The 15,801-nt window shown below is 37.0% G+C and overlaps 2 protein-coding genes across 6 annotated transcripts; one reads left to right on the top strand and one right to left on the bottom strand.

The window, feature by feature from the left end:
• The first annotated feature begins 2,469 nt into the window (after positions 1-2,469).
• Positions 2,470-6,346, top strand: LOC144566552 (Ankyrin repeat family protein). 2 transcript variants are annotated; one of them, XM_078316594.1, is made up of 4 exons: positions 2,470-2,688; positions 3,440-3,761; positions 4,083-4,491; positions 4,889-6,346. In XM_078316594.1, the coding sequence occupies exons 2-4, from the start codon at positions 3,463-3,465 to the stop codon at positions 6,167-6,169; spliced, it is 1,989 nt and encodes a 662-aa protein (XP_078172720.1). In that variant the 5' UTR covers positions 2,470-2,688; positions 3,440-3,462; the 3' UTR covers positions 6,170-6,346. The 2 variants fall into 2 exon arrangements, with proteins under 2 accessions (XP_078172720.1, XP_078172721.1); XM_078316595.1 differs by having other exon boundaries at positions 2,470-2,703.
• A 432-nt stretch (positions 6,347-6,778) lies between these two features.
• LOC144566551 (transcription factor GTE8-like) lies at positions 6,779-12,535 on the bottom strand. 4 transcript variants are annotated; one of them, XM_078316592.1, is made up of 11 exons: positions 12,408-12,535; positions 10,851-11,996; positions 10,712-10,760; positions 10,448-10,600; positions 8,861-8,928; positions 8,713-8,776; positions 8,517-8,597; positions 8,317-8,423; positions 7,878-7,947; positions 7,650-7,792; positions 6,779-7,347 (listed from the first exon to the last, which is right to left on the bottom strand). In XM_078316592.1, exons 2-11 carry the CDS (start codon positions 11,976-11,978, stop codon positions 7,063-7,065), a joined length of 2,148 nt encoding a protein of 715 aa, XP_078172718.1. In that variant the 5' UTR covers positions 11,979-11,996; positions 12,408-12,535; the 3' UTR covers positions 6,779-7,062. The 4 variants fall into 4 exon arrangements, with proteins under 4 accessions (XP_078172718.1, XP_078172719.1, XP_078172717.1 ...); XM_078316593.1 differs by having other exon boundaries at positions 12,185-12,530; XM_078316591.1 differs by having other exon boundaries at positions 10,463-10,600; positions 12,408-12,530.
• Positions 12,536-15,801: the final 3,266 nt, after the last annotated feature.

The following is a 15,801-nucleotide window of genomic DNA, read 5'->3' as shown; positions in this document are numbered from 1 at the left end:
TTTTCATTATTTAAGACAGCTTATTTTTATGTTAATTTTACAGTATTTAAAACAAATAAACTTCGTTCTTTTAGGTACATAGTTAGTTGTACCGTTTTGATTTAATCAAAATTATTCTTTTTTCATGTGAGAACTGTCCTTCCCCACGCCTCGTGGCAATGTGCATCATGCAGGATCCGAATCTGCTGCGATTCTTCACATGTGAACATTGTTTTAAAATTTCTGTTTTCTTTTTAATCTAGCCGTTGAATTATTTCGAGATGTGTGCGCAAAAAAATTTTCAGAGTTTTTGTTTCCAAACTTCAGATCGCAGTAGATTTATTTCCCATCATGCAACTGTAATTAGCACTATAGGAACACACAAGTACTATAATATTAAAAAACAATTGTTATTATTAACAATAAATTTATATGAGAATTGTAGCTATCATCATAATACTTTTTTAAACCAAACAACTAAATTTATAAATATTTTTTTTACTGTTCCAATAGATTTTATATCAAATTTTTTCTGATAAACAAATAAGGATTGGGTCCTTATTTGTTTATTAAATTGGTGACCGTTAAGATTTTGAACCAAAAACCTGAAATAAAGAGTTCATTTGTACACATATTTTTTTTAATTTATATTAACACTAATGTTGATTATCATCGGCTGTAAAAAAAAAAAATTATCAACTTTTCCCTTTCTATCATTAAAAATATTATTTTTTGGTGAGTTTACTAATATGTTTGCTCACATTGCAATTTAAATTGCAATGGTGCTTTTTGTTAACATCAACAAATTTGAATGCAAAACATAATGAAACAAGATATGAAGCTCGGATGTAATAATTTTTTCTTTTATTTTTTTTCACAAGTTCCTTGGATCTAACAATTGTAACGACAAGTTTATTTTCTTGGTAAATTGCAATTATATTGTTCAAGCATGCACTGCACAATGTGTCTCTCACACCAGCGTGCAGCACAGAGTACTTTTGAGGAATTTTATGTTTTAGCCCTCAAGAAATGAGTAAATCTTGCATTTTTTTTTCTTCCAAATTTTCGCTATTCATAGAAGTTCTTAAAAAATAATGAGAAATGTTGAGTATTTTTAGCTACCAAAACAAAATTAGAAGTCTCGTACTACCCATGAAAGTACTTCATTATTTAAATTTAGGAATACTTCAAAAAAATACGAAGACCTACAAATTTTTTTGTTGCAAATTTAAATCGGTTTAGATAACATTGTCTAATTTAGCACAGAGAGTGACAAGTTTCTTTTTACCGATAGTATAATTTTGGAATTCATTTAAAATAGATAATTGCGGATTATAAAAATTCATTTAAAATAAAATGAATGTCAGAATTAACGAAATTTTTATTTATAATAAAAAAATAGATATCAAGGTACAAACTTCTCTCTCTAATTTGAGAATCTCACTGGACTATTGTGTAAATATTCAGTTGCATTATTTTGACTGCCCGGTCAGAAGCTGCAGAGCACGAGCAAAAGCTGGAATCCAGTCTCTTTTTCTCAACCGATCAATCCAAAAGCGAACCTTTTTTAAAAGCGATTCAAATAATTTCATTTGGTACACAAACCCAATTACCCAAGCAAGAAATGCTACAGAGCCATTCATCCCTTCCCTTCTCTTGGTCTCCATTGAATCCCAGAGAAACCCTCTTATCTTTGTTGTTTTTTTCTTCTTCTAACATAACATCATAATATCAAAGATATCCCTACAAAACAAAATGATTTCATGAATTTGTTATAAATACAAAAAATAGATCACACATTTACGCCTAATGTATCGTATTAATTTATCTACAAATGCCATATTTTTACCTATTTTCTTGCTGTGAAATATAAAAAATAATAAGTGACAGATGAGAAATGCTTTGGGGTTTTTCAAATTATATGCAATCCCTTTCCACTTGGTTTTTTTTTTTTTATTTATTTTACTATTGTTGAGAATTTAGATACATAGTACAGAACAATGTTGTAAAAAACGTCTGTTTAGACCGATTAATCGGCCGATTAGTTGTTGGCGGTGAGTCGGTGACCAAACCATTATGGATTTTTTCAATTAAACGACCGATTACTTCCGATTATGTCTGATTATTTCCGATTAATCGCTTGACGGTACCTTGTCCATCTGACGACCGCATACCGTTATTTACCACATTAGTGCATAAGAGACAAAAGGAGAAAATATTGTGTTCATTAAATATTATATGCATAGACAATATTGGAAAAAAGGAAAGGAAGGAAAAGAAAAGTTCATAACTAATCTTGTTTGGTTGTAATTAATTGAAGGTTAGTAAGATGATTTTATATTTTTTTATTATCTCTTTTCTTTTACTTGTGCTAATTAACTACGGTACAAGCAAGGGTTGAAGTTGTATTTCTTTATGTTACAGGGTTGAATCCAGAATTCTCCCTAATTTGTTGCCCCCGGAAGATTCTTCACCTTCTCTCTCTAGAAAATCTGTAGCCAAAGCGGACCACATCCATCTCTTTCTCTCTATCTCGCTTTTTTCTCTCTCCAATAAACCGTACCTCTCTTCTTACAAAGCTTCCTTTTTAACTCCAGAGATAATTAAAATTGAGGTGTTCTCCACCTGGCACGAGTACATAAAGCCTTTATTTGATGCTCCCTACAGCAATTGCGCTTTGCTGGATGATGATGGCTTCTTTCCCTTGAGGTTTGTCTTCTTTTTGTAAGCATTAAATCACCCTTTTAATTGTCTCCTTTATTGATGGCTTTAATGAAATTGATTTTGTTTCCTGGCAGTTTTAGATGTTTTATTGAATATTGATACAATTACTTTTATCTGTGATGTGCATCTTTCCAATTAAACATGCTTCATCCCATTGTTTTTATCTTAAATCAGCACAATTTCTTCTATTTAGATCATTTTTTTGTCTTATTCTTTGTTATACAATATATTTCTTAGTTTACTTTTTGACTTCTTCATGTCATCTTCTCTGCTGATCTCTCTAAATTTTGCATTTGGGCTTTCTCTTCTCCTTGCCTAAATGTTGATGCTGTAAATTTCTATAGGTATACTTGAAATCATCCTAACTGAATCTTTCTCATGAGAATAACCCCTCTCTGTATGAAAAGTTTAATTAGTATTAACAAAAGAATTGCCATGCTTTTATATTTTGTACTGCTCTGGTCCCTGTCAGTGCCAGTAAGTACCAGGTTGCCTACCAAATATTGAGACCATTTAATGATACAAGCCCAGTGCCATACAACCAATTTGAGTACTTGCTAATATTAAAAAGATTGGTTGGGGTCTCATTATATGCACCCCTTTCTAGTTTCTACAAGAAAGATTTCAGTTATTTAGGATTCAAAAACTTAGGAAAAATATACTCCTAGTGTAACCTTACATCAAATTAGTATAGCCTATAAATGATTTGTGATATGTTGATGTATGCTGCTTTCAGCTTCTGTAACTAATTTTGCGAGAATGGCGCAATCATACTTCCCACTGAGGTGGGAGAGCACTGGGGACCACCAGTGGTGGTTCGCATCTCCCATTGACTATGCGGCAGCAAACGGCCACTATGACCTGGTACGCGAGCTGCTACGCCTCGATATCAACCACTTAATCAAGCTCACCTCTCTACGCCGCATTCGCCGGCTTGAGTCCCTCTGGGACGATGACTCAAGATTTGTGGACGCTGCCAGGTGCCGTGCATCTGTCGCACGCAATCTTCTTAAGGAGTGCGAGGAGAAGGATGGCAAGAACTCTCTCCTGAAAGCAGGGTATTGAGTGTGCAATTGAAATTTTGAAATACAAAGTTTTTTTTTTTTTCAAGGAAAATCTAAGTACCTGTTAGATAAAGTGAAAAATGTAAGGGTGTGGATGACGTATCATACTGTGTGGCAGTACTGGTATCGATATCATACTGTCAGTTTTTATTTGTTGGTGCAATTGCATGTTAATTGAGGTTCTTATACCTATGCTAAAGGTTCTAGCAAAGTGCAGCTTCTACAAGTATTATTCAGTATAGTCATGTCTTATACATAATTCGTTCAATAATTCAGTTGAATTTCAATCGAGAAACTAATCTATGTATTTGACAGGTATGGGGGTTGGCTTCTCTACACAGCTGCCTCAGCTGGTGACATGCCATTTGTGCAAGACTTGCTAGAGCGGGACCCGCTGTTGGTTTTTGGTGAAGGAGAGTATGGCCTCACCGACATACTATATGCTGCAGCAAGAGGGAAAAATATCGGGGTTTTCAGGGTTAATTTGGACTATGCACTCTCGCCCAGGGGTTTTGGCCTGGCAGGTGGGTCCCGTAATGAAGGTGGCAGTGAGATGTCCATGTTCACATTGGAGGTGCTTAACCGAGCAGTGCATGCAGTGGCTCGAGGAGGCAACTTGGATATGCTCAAGGAACTGCTAAAGGGGTGCGATGATGTGTCAGCATATAGAGATGTGAATGGTAGCACGGTTCTGCATGCTGCTTCGGGACGAGGTCAAGTTGAGGTATATATTTTATGGAACTTTTACTCTCCTGTTTTTTAATATTTATTTGTTTGTCACGTCCACAATTTAACAAGTTTATCATAGTTGCACCCCACCTATTATAAGCTAGAGGCAAGGCACACTTGTGGAAATGTTAGGTTGTTCTACCAAAAAGGAAAATCAATGCTTATACTTAAATCTCATTTTGAACCTTCATTTTACAGTTAAAGATAATTTAACAAATTCACATATCGCCGAAATAATCACAAATTAGAAAAGTCAAAAGAATTGATATTAGAAGTAAAATGTCACCAAACAAACTAAATGAGTGATCTAACAGGATTACCCAGTATGCACATTGTTACCAGTTCGACTGAGGTCAGGCCTGAATTCACACAAAATTTAATCTTTTTGTCAGGTGGTGGATTTCCTTATAAACTCTTTCCTGTTAATAAACTCTCAAGACAACAATGGCAATACAGCACTGCACATTGCTGCATTTCGGGGCCACCTGCTCGTGGTAGAAACCTTGATCGCATTCTCTCCTCCTTTGATTTCATTTTTAAATAAAAATGGCGACACATTCCTCCACATGGCAGTTGCTGGTTTTAGGACTCCTGGTTTCAAACGCTTAGACCGTCAAATGGAACTCATGAGAACCCTAGTCAAAGAGGATTTTAATTTGGATCAAATTATAAATGTTCAAAACAACCAAGGTAGAACTGTACTTCACATGGCTGCGGTGGATAATTTCCAGTCTGATTTGGTTGAGTTGCTGATGTCAGTTAGATCGATTGATTTGAATTTACAAGATCTTGATGGTTTCACACCATTAGATTTGTTGAAGCGACAGCCGAAGTCTCCTTCCAGCGAAATTCTGATCAAAGAATTGATTTTAGCTGGGGGTGTTTCAAATTTGAATGACAAGGTAAGAAGGCCTTATGTGCCTTCAAATTTGAGAATGCATGGGTTTGCTACAAGCCCTGGAACATTGTTCAAGATCTCTGATGCAGAGATAATTCTCTGCACAGGTATTGATGCAAAGGCGGGTAACGGTGAGAGACCGAGTGCTTGTTCTGAAGCCAGTAAAGGCGATGTTAGGTGTGAATTATATAATGGATGTTTGATGGACCGGAGAAAGAATTCTCTAGACAAGGCAACAAGCCGTATCAAGTCACTACTCCAGTGGCCACGGCAATTGAAAGAAAAGAAACACAATTCACCAATCAGAGCATTAGATGCTGATTCGATGGATTCTCTTAAAAGATTGAATCAGTGTGCTGAGACACCAACCCCATTAAGACAAAGGTTTTCGAAACAGACTTCTCTAGCTACTAATAAAAGAACACTGGCAGTTAGAAATAGCACACCTAGCCCAGTCACAAAAAAGAGATTTGCCAGTGGGATGATGCAGGGAGTAATTCAAGCGATGCCACTGTTGACACCTATATCAAAACCTCCAAATGATGTGAAACAAAAGGGTGTCTGTGTTGATAGTGATGTCGCCTCTTGTTCCAACTCATTCGAGACAAGAGGTGGGTTGCAGGAAAATGATTCACAAGTCAAAACGGTTTCAGGTAAGAGTAGAGCGATAAACCATTACCTCTGTTTTGGTGCACAAGGATTATCAGCGGAGGACCCAGTAACTGGTCAAAGGTTCAACCGAATGTTTAAACGGTCAGCTATTTCTGCAGCCTAATTGACCTTCCTGTCATAATTAGTGTGCTGGGGTTTGACTACTTTTAATTTGTTACTGTGTGCCTTAATTTAGTTTGCTGTCTACTAAATTATGTTTGATAATTTCCTCGTTGTAATAATGGTTTTGATACGAGATGATTAGCGTGAGAGTATGGTGTAATATGTGTGAATTTTGTGCCAACGGTCTTGTAAAATGTAGTTGGCATTCAATTATCAACACTTCTTAATGTTGTTGTATGACGTCGTTTTATAATAGACAATGCTGTCGTAATTATATGGTACAATACTCGAACAGAATATCCGTCATTATATATTTGCAAGCACAATAAATTTGAAATAGTGATTGGAAGCAGGAGCAGTGGTCAAAACTTTGTTGCAACAATCAAACAGTATACAAGAAAATTAATCAGCCAACTCCAAAACCCCAGGTCTTCTTACCCAGCCACCCCCATTAATTATTTTCTACTTGCTATAAATAATTTCTCAAATTTTTGAAAAAGAAAAAACAATTTTCAAAACAAAACGACTAGCCAGACCCACCCACAACAGGAGCGAACTAAGTTTCACACTTGGGACTCGCTAAACAATACAAAGATGGAACTGTTAATTAGGGTTAAAATAATATTATTAATAATAATAAACAATGGGGAAATCCTCTGAGAGGCTGCCCCCTCCCTTCTATTCCAATTTAAATACAGACAGGTCACACTGTTCATTAAGGGTCCCAAAATTGCAGGCCTGTCTGTGACAAACAGTCCAAATAACCCAATAAACAGTGCCCACTTTCGCCCACCTTCCTATCATGCCATTTTGCTCAGTATGAGCACCGATCCAGTATAACTAAGCTAAATACAGAGGGATCGACTTTGAAACACCACAGACACAGTCAATGTTTCAGTCTATCTCAATCTCTCCTTCATCTTCATCATTTACAGGTGGTGGTTGGACTTTGGGTAGATCGTACTCTTCCTCTTCTTCTTCATCATCTACTTTCATAAAGAGGCCTAGTTGCTCTAACGGATTGCTGCAACCAGCCCGCATAAAATCTGGCAAACCATCTGGCGAGTTGCCTGGGCTAGTTTCGTCCACAGAGCTACCAATATTTTCAGCTGGTGCTGACCTTAACATCTCCAGTTCCCTCAGCATGTCAACATCATTGGTCATGGCAGTTTTTTCCGTCTACATAATTTAAGCATTTAGAGAAAGAAATTAACACCAGGCTACAAGTGGTTTTTAACATCTGGCAGTAATTATTTGGGGTTAACATTTTTTTTCCTTTTTTTATGTTGGTGGTGGGTGGGCGGGTGCAGTGATACCAGACTATTTAGCGTTGGTATGTACCAGTAGTAACATTTTAACCAGAGCTTATCCCAAAAAGAGGAATAACAAAAAGCCAACTAATCTGAGTAGCAGTCACTGAACCAGGAAGAACACCATAGACCTAGTTTGCAAATTCATGCACAATGTCAGCAGCACTGTACCTCAAGAATGGCCTGACGGGCAGCTTCTCGAGCAGCTTCTCTTTCGAGCTCACGCTGACGCTTCGCTTCTGCCTCAGCCTCAGCCTCTGCTCTCTTGCGAGCATCCTCAGCAGCCTTGGCCTCTGCCAATATCCTTGCCTTTTCTGTTTTCAGGTGTTGTACAGTTTAAACCTGTTTGAACAACTGAATAAAAATTTAAATCTAGTTGACATGCACCCATAATAATACCTTCTCTTTGTAGCCTTTCAAGTTCTTCCCTCTCACGCCTTAGCTTTTCAGGGTCTCCCTTCTCACCATCCTATTATTGTTCATCAAAATCAAATAGGATAGAAGCTAATTAAAATATCCTCATCAATTACAGCTAACAGTAAAAGAATTCTTGACAGATGTTCTAATCTGGCATTAACACCTCATAAAAAGTTATAAACCTCTTCTATTGGTACGAAGTAAACAATGGTGAAATTCTCATGAAACTGTGAAGTACAAGGTATCACGACTATCACCACTCTTCTTGAGCAAACACAACTCAAGAGAGAAGACAGAAAATTACAGGCAAGCAGAAGTCAGAAAGTAAAGCGCGTGACTGAGGGTATTATTGAATGACAAATGAAGTAAAATATTACCAAAAATTCCAGAATCTTGAGTAAAATAAAAGGGAATTACCAACCTGAGTAATCAATTTCTCGCGAGCCTTGACAATGGTATCAGCAAACCGGCTCCTCAGCAAAGCAGCTCGGTATAACTTCTCTGGAGAGGCCTGCCTCTCAGATTCCCCTATATATTCCATATGGAAAAGGGATAAGGCCCTTTCTGCAAATTTTAAATGCTTAAAAGCTCTGGAGGCCTTTTCTGAAACTCACTGCTTACCCTCTGGATTTGTGTTTGCCCCGATAGACTCGGATTTTGACTGAGCATCCTGATCTGGGATCGTCAAACCACTAACAGGTCCTGCACATACACCAGATTTCAAAAATTAGAGCTCACTATGTAAAACCAAGAATTATTACCACTGACCAGACATCACTCAGGATTTTAAGTAAATCAAATCTAACGATGGACTTACGATCAAGAGAACTGATGACATCACTCTTTTCTTGCTCCACATTGTGCTCAGACTTTGCATTTTCCTAATAAATAAAGATTAGATTTAACTAAGTTGGGTTTAAAGATTCAACATGGGTACCATGCAATGTATATTGCAGATCACCAACCTTTAAAACTTTAGATGGGCTAACAGCTCTATCATGTGAATCTCCAGAGGAACTACTGGAGTCTGAATCTGCAAAAACATTGAATTAATCGGCTTAAGAGATGCCAACTTTAATGCAACACTGACAACAAGAACTAATACAACAAAGCAATCTGCAATTGTATTGAACTGGTACCATGCTATCAAGTAAAAAATCTTTATGCAAAAGCAGTTAAAGAAACAGAAAAAGAGCTGTTTAGTGAAAACCCATGTTGCAATGACCATGCTTCACAAGTTAACCATTAAGAAGACAAGTTTTAATGTTTGAACAAACATACAGATCCAAACATTATAAAAAACAACTTTTATTCTAACTGCAAAACAGTCAACACAGCAATTGATATATCAAAACTCATTGTTTTAACCACAATAATTCACGTGACAACTAAAAAAAGGATTTGCACTAAAGCATATTTTCACCAAAACTTCCCTTCTGGATATATATTGCAAAAGCTGAATCCCAAACAACAAATCTAAAACAACGAGTTATGTATAATGTGTTACAAGTGACATGTGCACACCCAAAAGTTCTACTTTCATTCTTTTTTGTACAATGGATAATCTATGGTGCACAGATTTTCAGATGTATTGATTATTGACTAGATAAATAAATTTATTTGACATATACACATTGCTCTGTCAAATGAGATCAATTAATACAACGTAAAAATAACATTCTTCAGTTCAGATCTACACATTGCTCGCTATGCTAAACACATCAATTAATACAACATAAAAAACACATTCTTCAGTTTGAATCCAACTGTGATTTAATTTTCGTTAAGGTAATAAGAGGCCAAAAGACAAGCCAAATATGAAAGAAATCTGACCAGAACCATTATTTTTATTCAACAACTTGTTAAGTTTCATGCATTTTACCAACATAAGTTTGTTAAATGTGTTTGAATCCAACTGTAATTTAATTTAGTTAAGGTAATAAGAGGCCACAAAAAAAGCCAAGTATGACAACTTATTAAGCTAAATTTCATGCGTCTTACCAAGATAAATTTGATCAGTGAACTATCTAGGGGTCGAATTAGTCAAGATAATAAAATAATTGTTGCCAATTCTCATCTCATAAAAATTTACTTTATCTTGTGGGAAAGTCATTAGCTTCTCACTCTGTCCTGTTTTGCCGCCACTACTATTTCTCGTATTTGTATCCTCTTTAGTTAACTCAAATTTTGAACTTAGATCTGGATTGTCCGATTTAAATCCACACGAATATTGAAGGGCCCCGTGCATTACAGGCGTTGGCCGGATTGACCCAGATTCTGATCGGACAGTACAGAGCTAAACTCGAACGGTGTGTTAGTGCAGAGGATACGGACTCCTAGTACTCGAGAATAATTTTAGCCTAACGACTCTCTAAAATTTCCTTTTAGCATCATATTAGGATTTGCTGTTTTGACTCGATGCAAAAAAAGGGAACCAAGAATAAATGGCAGCGGAATGATACTCAACAATGTATATGGAATATAATTTACACTTCCAATAACAAGCATCTTTATGAAGAAAGTACAATAAAAACAAAAGATATAATACAAACCACTAGATGACGAACCCGAATCACTACTGGAGCTGCTTGTGCTACACTTGCTACCCCTGCCTGGTGTTTCCTTTTCAATGCAAATTGGGGGATAGCTGGTGACAGGTGCATCATCACCACAAATGTCAACATATTCTTCCATTGGTTCATTAACTGTGGCATCAAACAAGAGATATTTCAGAAAATCAAAATTATTCATAATTGCATATTCACTTTACACCAGATAGAGGCTAAGGATGCACAGCAAAGAAAAAGAATACCTACCTTTGCAAGGATGCATGGATGAATTACTGAGGCCAGATACATTAAGAACCTGCAAATAACCAAATCAAGAAAGGCAATCAATTAGGGCATCTAAGCACCAGGTATCCTTTTGATTAAAAAACCCAGAAAATGAAAATACCTCCACTTCACACATGTCAGCTTTCTCTTGGCCACCCCGTTTCTTCTCTTCCATGTACCTATCCAAAAGCTTCTGTAGCTTGAACAGCATGTCATCATCTAGCAAGTCAATGTCTATCTCTAGTTCATCCTCTCCAGTCAGATCAGTGCTCCCACTACACTGCCTCAAGAAATCAATAATATAAACCGGCAAATCAGCCGAAACAGATGCAAGCCTGTCACCCAAATTCTTACGCTCTTCAATAGTCATCTTCGGCTTAATAGTCTCCATTACAACTGGGGAGGTTTCCTCCAATACAGGTGTCCGTTTCTTTTTGGGTTGGGTAACTAACCCAGGTTTTGAAGTCTCTACTCTTTTAACACTTGCTTCGGCCGATACCAGCTTCTTCTCAATGGGCTTCCATCTTGTTTCAAAAAACTTTCTCATTGTATCAGCCATGACATGAACACTATTGGTGGGTGGGTTGTAAGTCATGGCATTAGTGAAGGTGAGTCTCACATCAGCAACAAAATTCCATGCACTGGTGTAAGCACCAGATGCAAATTTTGACTTTACAGTACCAAGATCCATTGGATGCTTGATAATGTCATAATAATCCGGTATGTTAAATTTTACCACGTCCACAGGAGTACTAAAAACCCATGCATGTTTATGCGACATTAGCCTCTTCAATAGTGTCTCACATTGCTTCATCAGCATCAAATGTGAGGTGCCAAGTGAAGCAGCAGGCTGAGCAGGTTTGCTATCTGGCCCAGGTCTTTTCATGCTTGTAATGGCTTGTTTCTTCACATTCGCTTCAACGGACATAAGTCTTTTTTGCAGTAATTGGATCTTTTCGACTTCTGACCTTAATTTGTTTTCCAAAGATTTTCTTTCAGCAGAAGAGAGTTTTGAAAGGGTGAACACCTCCATTGGTACATCAAAACCCTCAAACCCACCTCTATTTAGGCTGATGCACTTCCTTTTGGGGGCTGAAGAATCTTCTGAGTCAACATGTGCAGGGCTTGCATCTAAACCCTCGGATTCAGGTGAGGAGTTCCGCTTGTGCTTGTTGCCGGCCATGCTTAGAGACACCTCTTCAAAGCCTCTCGCTAGTTGCCTATTCTCTAGCAACACGGTTGGTGTCATCAAATTGACAAGATAGATCTGTACAACAATACAGTAATAAGCTTAAATAAGCAACCAGTAAACATAACCAGTGTTCATGCAGCACAGATTGTGTATGAAACGGGATATAAAATTGTTCGATCAAAGTAGAACATCCGGTCAATTCAGCTCAGACAAACAATAAATGCCAAGATCAAAGCCTATCTCACAACTCTAATCCGATTTACCTAAACAATCCTTACTAGAGGCCCTCTAGTTCCCGATATGAAGCCCTTGAGATCGGATCGACAGCGAAATGAGGTCAAACCAGGATAAATACCCGCCCCCGCTCAAACCCTAATTGGAAAACGCAAACGCAATCTGAATCCAGAAACCCTCGGCCCCAAAATTATTCGGATAAGAAGGGAAAAAGAACCCTAAATCGACTTATTTATTCTATTTTTTGCTGACCTGTTATCCTATTTATTTTCCCCTCTTTTCGCTCTCTTTTCCCTCTCTTTCAGCCTTTAGATGCAGCCGCCAAGTCGATACGAAGAGACCCTCCAAACCACTCAAAGAAAGAGATCGCGACCCAAACAAACCCCTCGGTCTCTATTTATAATACGCGGGGTCGGTACTTTGATGATCGCTACCGTTCGTTTGGTTTTTAATCAAACGGTCACAAATTCCAGATCTGAGATTCGAGTCTTCTGGATCCCTCTTTATTTTTATCCTCTGTATCTTTTTCCGATCGTTCAACGGGGAGTCGATACACTGACGTGTGGGCTCCGTATGTTATGAAGCTCTTTCACAGTGTCGGGATACCTGTCAGTAAAATACCGCATAGAATTGTCTTCTTGTGCCAGTCCAACGCGATCCGATGTCCGTTTCAGCGTGCGATGAGCTGGCAAGATCCAGCGTTTTAATCCGACGTAGATCCAGGCCGCTTTGACTAATATTAGTTCAAACGGGCGCGGTATTGTTTGCGGTCCGAATAATGACGTGGCTGAATCTTTTTAGGTGCCTGTGCGGTCGATGATGAAACCACGTGGAATCCGTAAAAATGGGCCGCTTGGGAGATAAGGCCAGGCCAGGCCAGACCTACATAGGTTTAGGGGAATTCGTATCCCCTCAGGTTACCTGACTGAGTAGAATTGAATCGGACGGTCTGAAAATGGATTGGCACGCATCTCAAATCACAAATAATCCTGCTCTCTCTGTCATCCCGAATCCTGACCAGCTGAGAGTAAATCTTAGTCGTCCGTTTCAATTGTGTTGAGTCAGATACCTGGGAGGATATGGATCCGGTTTAGGGTAGGTGAATGTATATTTCTGGATTATGGAACTTTTTAGAGGTCCATTAGTATTTATTTTTTAACAGTGTTAGTGTTTATTTCTGGCTCTAGCTGAGATCCTCCCTATGTCTATAATATCTCGGGTGTAACGTGTGTTAAAGAAAAGAGAAAAATCAGGGGAATAATAAGAAGAAAACATTGTTTTTTTCCACAGAAAGAAGAGAGAGAGAAAAAGAAAAGAATATGACATGTGAGATCAGTGTTTGTAATTCAATTGAATGGGTCGGTTTTTAATTTTTATATTGAGTCCTTTCTACTTTAATGTTTATTTTAAGTTTTTTTTTTGTTTCAGTTTTGACCTGGGACTCTTTTTAAAATTCGTTTTTGGGCTTGCATTACAGTACAACACTTTTTACAATTGATTATATACAATCGATTGGTTATAAAACTACTAAAACTTTTTCAAAAAATCCGAACCAATTAATCAATACAAAGGAACAACACAAAGCACTACCTCATAGAATGAATCAATTTTTAGTGTAATAATTTGTCTTAACATAATTTTTGACAAATTAACTGTTTATTCACTTTCTTTCTATTTTTCAAGTACAAAACAAGATTCTGCAAAAAAAAAAAAAACAAACAAACAAACAGTTTCCAATCCGATTCGACCAAGAACAAACTGAGTTTCCTATTTTTTCTCCCATTTTATGCTATTTTTTCATGTACAAATTTTATACATTAAATTTCAAAAAATATATATTTTTCTGCTATTTTCGGTCTAAATTCTAGATCGGCTCCTAGAACCTAGATAAGGCCCATCCCATACTTTTTCTTTACCCCGTGACGGTCTTATAAAAAATGTAAGACAAATTATTACCCTATCCTTTTAGGTCGGTGGAGGAGACTTCCCTATTGATTTTTTGCGTTTCTCCGAACTTTTTCTCCCGAATTTCATGTGTCACACACACTACAGATAACTATATAACGGGTGATACAAAACAGATCTACTGAGTTAGAAGCGAACTGCACCTTCTGAGACATAAAGCATGAGCCATAGAAGAAATAATCAACGAGAGAGAGAGGCTTGTGGACCCCACTACGCGGCATGAACGTGCCCACCAGCCCACGCTAAGAGGTGCCCCGATCCGGAATTCGCATCCCATGATGTTTTTCGTGTTTTATGGAAACTCTTAACCGTTCAAATATGTTTAGAACGAATCTCAAAGCACAAATAATAGTGCCCCTGCGCTAACCCCGAATAAGCACCAGACACGTTCCTCACGCAAAATATGAGTGCGTATCCTCTGAGATATCTCATATTTTGCGTGACCTACGTGTCGGGTTCCTATTCGGGGGTGACGTAGGGGCCAGTATTATTTGATCTTTGAGATTCGCGCATAACGTATTGCAACGGTTGAGATTTTCCAAAAAGTCACGCAAAATATGAGATATCTCAGAGCATGTGAATTCAAATCCGCGCAGCGTGTTAGCGGGGTTTGATCCGCTGCGACGCTTTTCATATAGCGATCTGTGTAAAAGTGCCGCAAAACTATTGCGCAGGTACATTATTACCGGTTTTGTTTATTTTCATGCAAAATTCCGAGATATGTGGTACTGCATAAAATGTTAATACTTAATATAGAATGGTGTAGGCGGACAAATCAAGGGGCTGCATTAGTACTCAAAGCAGAGTGCTGGAAAATAGTTAAAAATATAAAATCGTACAAATGTTATATCTAATATTTCGTAAATTTTAAATTTTGTTTTAATTTTTCTGTTTTCTAGGTTTTAAAGTGATTTACCGCCAAATATGATGTTTTGTTTTCCTATTTATTAGTTTCAGTCCCCTCTGTCAGAAAAAAAAAATGATCGAATGAAAATTTACTAATTGAAAATAAAATCAGTTAACCAACTTGTGTACGATCGCAACGCTCTGTTCAAAAAAAAAAAGAAAAAAATTGTAGCTGCACAAAATGTGAAGGTATAAAAAATAAAACTATTGTCACAGTTACGTACAAGTTGGCTAACTGGTTATATGTAATTGTGATAGTAACTTCTTTGTTGTATCCAATTTAATTTCTCAATTTATTGTTGGATATAAAAAAATGAAATAGAATATGGATTTTGTTTGTTTTTTAAAATATGGACTTTTGTTTGAGATAACTATTCTTTAATGATTATGGTTTCAAAGTATTTCCGTGAAAATAATTATATCATAATACTATTTGAATAAATTCAAACAATAAACGCTCAAACATTTAATCTTTGATAAATGAATTTATAAAATTTTGCGTTATTTGACTAATAGTGAGACTTGCATAAATTTACAAAACTAATTACACAGGCCGATACTTACACTACGGTAATTGGTAAAGAAATAGAACCAGATCAATCCAATAAAAAAGAAGACTATATGAAAGTAAATAAACAATTGACTCGCTTGGAACTCATGCTATTTGGACATTAATTTATATGATAAAGGAAAATAATATCTCAGGCAAATATAATTAATCATTAGATGAAAAAATTGCTCACGAAATATCATAAAGAGCTCAACTGCTCACAAG

This window comes from Carex rostrata, chromosome 15, assembly GCF_964058835.1.
Source record: "Carex rostrata chromosome 15, lpCarRost1.2, whole genome shotgun sequence".
Classification (NCBI taxonomy): domain Eukaryota; kingdom Viridiplantae; phylum Streptophyta; class Magnoliopsida; order Poales; family Cyperaceae; genus Carex; species Carex rostrata.
Note: the sequence above shows the minus strand (reverse complement) of the source record. Positions and strands in the feature narration are given on the sequence as shown.